The sequence below is a fragment of the Nicotiana tomentosiformis genome, chromosome 3 (assembly GCF_000390325.3).
Source record: "Nicotiana tomentosiformis chromosome 3, ASM39032v3, whole genome shotgun sequence".
Taxonomy (NCBI): Eukaryota; Viridiplantae; Streptophyta; class Magnoliopsida; order Solanales; family Solanaceae; genus Nicotiana; species Nicotiana tomentosiformis.
Genome location: NC_090814.1, coordinates 83,546,452 through 83,549,232, shown reverse-complemented (window position 1 = coordinate 83,549,232; position 2,781 = coordinate 83,546,452). Strand labels below are relative to the sequence as shown.

Below are 2,781 nucleotides of genomic sequence, written 5' to 3'. Positions count from 1 at the left end.
TACATAACTTCAATACGTTAATGTGTTTGTGCAGCTCCGCATTCTATTTAGAGAAAAGGAACTCTCTCAAGGAGTCGTTTTCTCTTGAGGACAACTGAAAGAAAATATTTTTCTTTACTTCATCAAATTTAGCTTACACATAAAATGGTTGTAATTCATAGGTATTGGTAGATATTCATCTAACATGTACATAGTTTTGTACATGTATCTTAAATTAAATTTTATACTTTCTCATTTTTTTCTAGTTTAACAACATATGTATCCTAAGATTAATTAAGTTTGCTAATTGAGCTAATATAAAATCAGTCTCTTCTTTCAATCCACGTCAATTTTCATCCAATACAAGTCCATTGTACCAAACTCTACACATGCCTAAATAAATTTCTAACAGAAAAATTTCTAGCTAGATTACGTATTGGAGACCAAGTGTTTACGGAAATATTGACTTTTCACGATTAATCACAATCATGTAGACGAACTTTCACTTCTACAATACAAAGCAAACAGCCAAAGGAAGAGCAAGAGACTGTTCTTAACGCGTTCCAATTTTTTGGATCTGTTACTTCAATTCTTTTTAAAGTTTAAACTGTATGTAATAACTGTGTAAAAAATATTTACACACTTATTATTATTAACATTATTAATTTTGGTCAAAACACAATCAGGTCATGATAATTAAAGCAATTATAGATAAATCTCTATCTAATTGGTAACGTTTAAAAATTATAACTATAATCTTAGCCTATCATAAGTTATATAGACAGTATCAAAAATCATTGCTCAGTCAATTTATGAAACTTAAATCCTTTTCACAAAAAAAAATTTCCCTAGAAAACCCGAAAATTGGAAAACTATGAGTACAAAAACTTCAAAACTTTCCACAAGCCAGAATATGTGGACTTTATTAACCAAAGCCGCCACTGATGGCGGAGTCTCTTGACTGGTAACAAATTCCACTATTGCTTTCTTCTCTAATTAATCGCAATGGAGGTCAACACACCTATAAGCTTCCACCTAGGGTCCCACAATAGATTCATCAAATCCCCAAAGTGTTGGAAGTGTACACATAGTAATTCTACACATAGTTGTTTAATTGCTCAAAGTGCATGTAAATATGCCTCTATAAATAGCGTTTCTAATCACTTGCATTAAGTAGGGAAACACAAAACCAAAAACACTTGAAACGCAATAGAGTTGATTCCCATCTATTACTTATTACATAACAAGTTCTCGACATGGCTTCATTCCATAGCTTGAAGACTTTGGCCATTGTTGCTCTTGCAATTTCCTCCTTCGTGCAAGTCACCTTAGGTCAGTCTTCCTTTTCTTATTAATTTAGTAACACATGGTATAAACTTCGTTCCGTGTATTTATCTTTGCACTAGATAATGGGCTTCTATTAAATTTATAAGTACAAAAGAGTAATATTTCTGTAGGTTCAACTGAACTTATTATTATTTTTTTCTTGATCCATGCAGGGGATATAGCATGCGAGAACTTAAACGAAGACTCGTGTGCCTTCGCAATATCAAGCAATGGGAAGCGTTGCGTGCTAGAGAAACATCTGCGAAGGAGTGGTGAAGAAGTATATACATGCCGCACATCAGAAATAGAGGCTGATAAGCTCAAAGATTGGATTGAAACCAATGAATGCATTGAGGCATGCGGCGTCGATAGAAATGCCCTCGGCATTTCTTCGGACGCACTCCTAGAATCTCGCTTTACTAACAAGCTTTGCTCCCTTGCCTGCTACAAACACTGCCCCAATATTGTTGACCTCTACTTCAACCTTGCCGCTGGTGAAGGTAATATTCGATATGATCTTTTATACTATCAATAAAAGTAATAGCAAGTTAGATAGAGTATCATTTTTATCGGGTGACAAACTAATGGAATACTAATTACCTTATATATGGTCTAAATGTGTGAATAATTTATACACGTTTAGTCAATCGAACTTAAGCTAATATGAAAGTTCTTTCGTGTTATAATGACAACTGCTTCTTTTGAAAAATCTCATGTCCATTTTATTATGTTTTCGAACTTAATTTTGAATTTGCCCTGTTATTAATGGTTATGTCTTTGATTGGCCATAGGCGTATATCTTCCCAAGTTGTGTGCAGAGCAAGGGAAAAGTGCAAGGCGAGAAATAGCGGAGATCAGAAGCTCGGGATTGGTGGCGCCAGCTCCGGAATCAGAAGTCAAGGCCAGCAATTTCATGATTGCTCCGGCAATGCCTCCTTTCTAAATTCGATAAAGATTAAATTCAGCACTATAAGTATACAGTGGTCTTTAGTTGTATTGTAGTATGAAAATAAGGACTCTGGGTAGGCCCAGTTAATATTACATTTGAATCTTGGTCTGGTTTGTTAGTTGTTACATTTCAGTAGCATATACAATATTCATAAGGTAGGTGGAGAAATGCCTCACAGATCCTACCCAGCCCATTTTCCACTATTTTTGTAATGGAGTATTAATATGCTTAATATCTATTTTATTTCTTGATGTGCAAAAACTTGATCTTGTTGTGCGAAATATTGCTTGAAAATTAATCTTGAAGCTGTTAGTTCTTAGATCATGCTGTGTATTTTTCTCTTGAAAAGAAGTATTAAGTGTTGTGCGTCTTTAAGGCAGATTAACGACTACTCTAACTGGTTAAACATCGTTCTTAATTAAGAGGCTAGTCCCACTAGTACATGACAGAAGATCCAAATCTATCTCTGCTACAAAACAATCAAGAAAGCTAACATTCCCACTGCTTCACTGAGTAATAGTAATAGA

The 2,781-nt window shown here is 34.4% G+C and overlaps 1 protein-coding gene across 1 annotated transcript; it reads left to right on the top strand.

The window, feature by feature from the left end:
- The first annotated feature begins 1,066 nt into the window (after positions 1 to 1,066).
- LOC104095302 (uncharacterized) lies at positions 1,067 to 2,515 on the top strand. The gene is made up of 3 exons (XM_070197187.1): positions 1,067 to 1,311; positions 1,479 to 1,805; positions 2,097 to 2,515. Exons 1-3 carry the CDS (start codon positions 1,236 to 1,238, stop codon positions 2,246 to 2,248), a joined length of 555 nt encoding a protein of 184 aa, XP_070053288.1. The 5' UTR covers positions 1,067 to 1,235; the 3' UTR covers positions 2,249 to 2,515.
- Positions 2,516 to 2,781: the final 266 nt, after the last annotated feature.

Excerpts from the sequence above, each read along its gene's own strand:
- LOC104095302 (XM_070197187.1), top strand. The coding sequence starts at position 1,236 with ATGGCTTCATTCCATAGCTTGAAGACTTTGGCCATTGTTGCTCTTGCA. Across the intron at positions 1,312-1,478 it reads CTTCGTGCAAGTCACCTTAG|GGGATATAGCATGCGAGAAC; the intron begins GTCAGTCTTCCT and ends TGATCCATGCAG. Across the intron at positions 1,806-2,096 it reads CAACCTTGCCGCTGGTGAAG|GCGTATATCTTCCCAAGTTG; the intron begins GTAATATTCGAT and ends GATTGGCCATAG.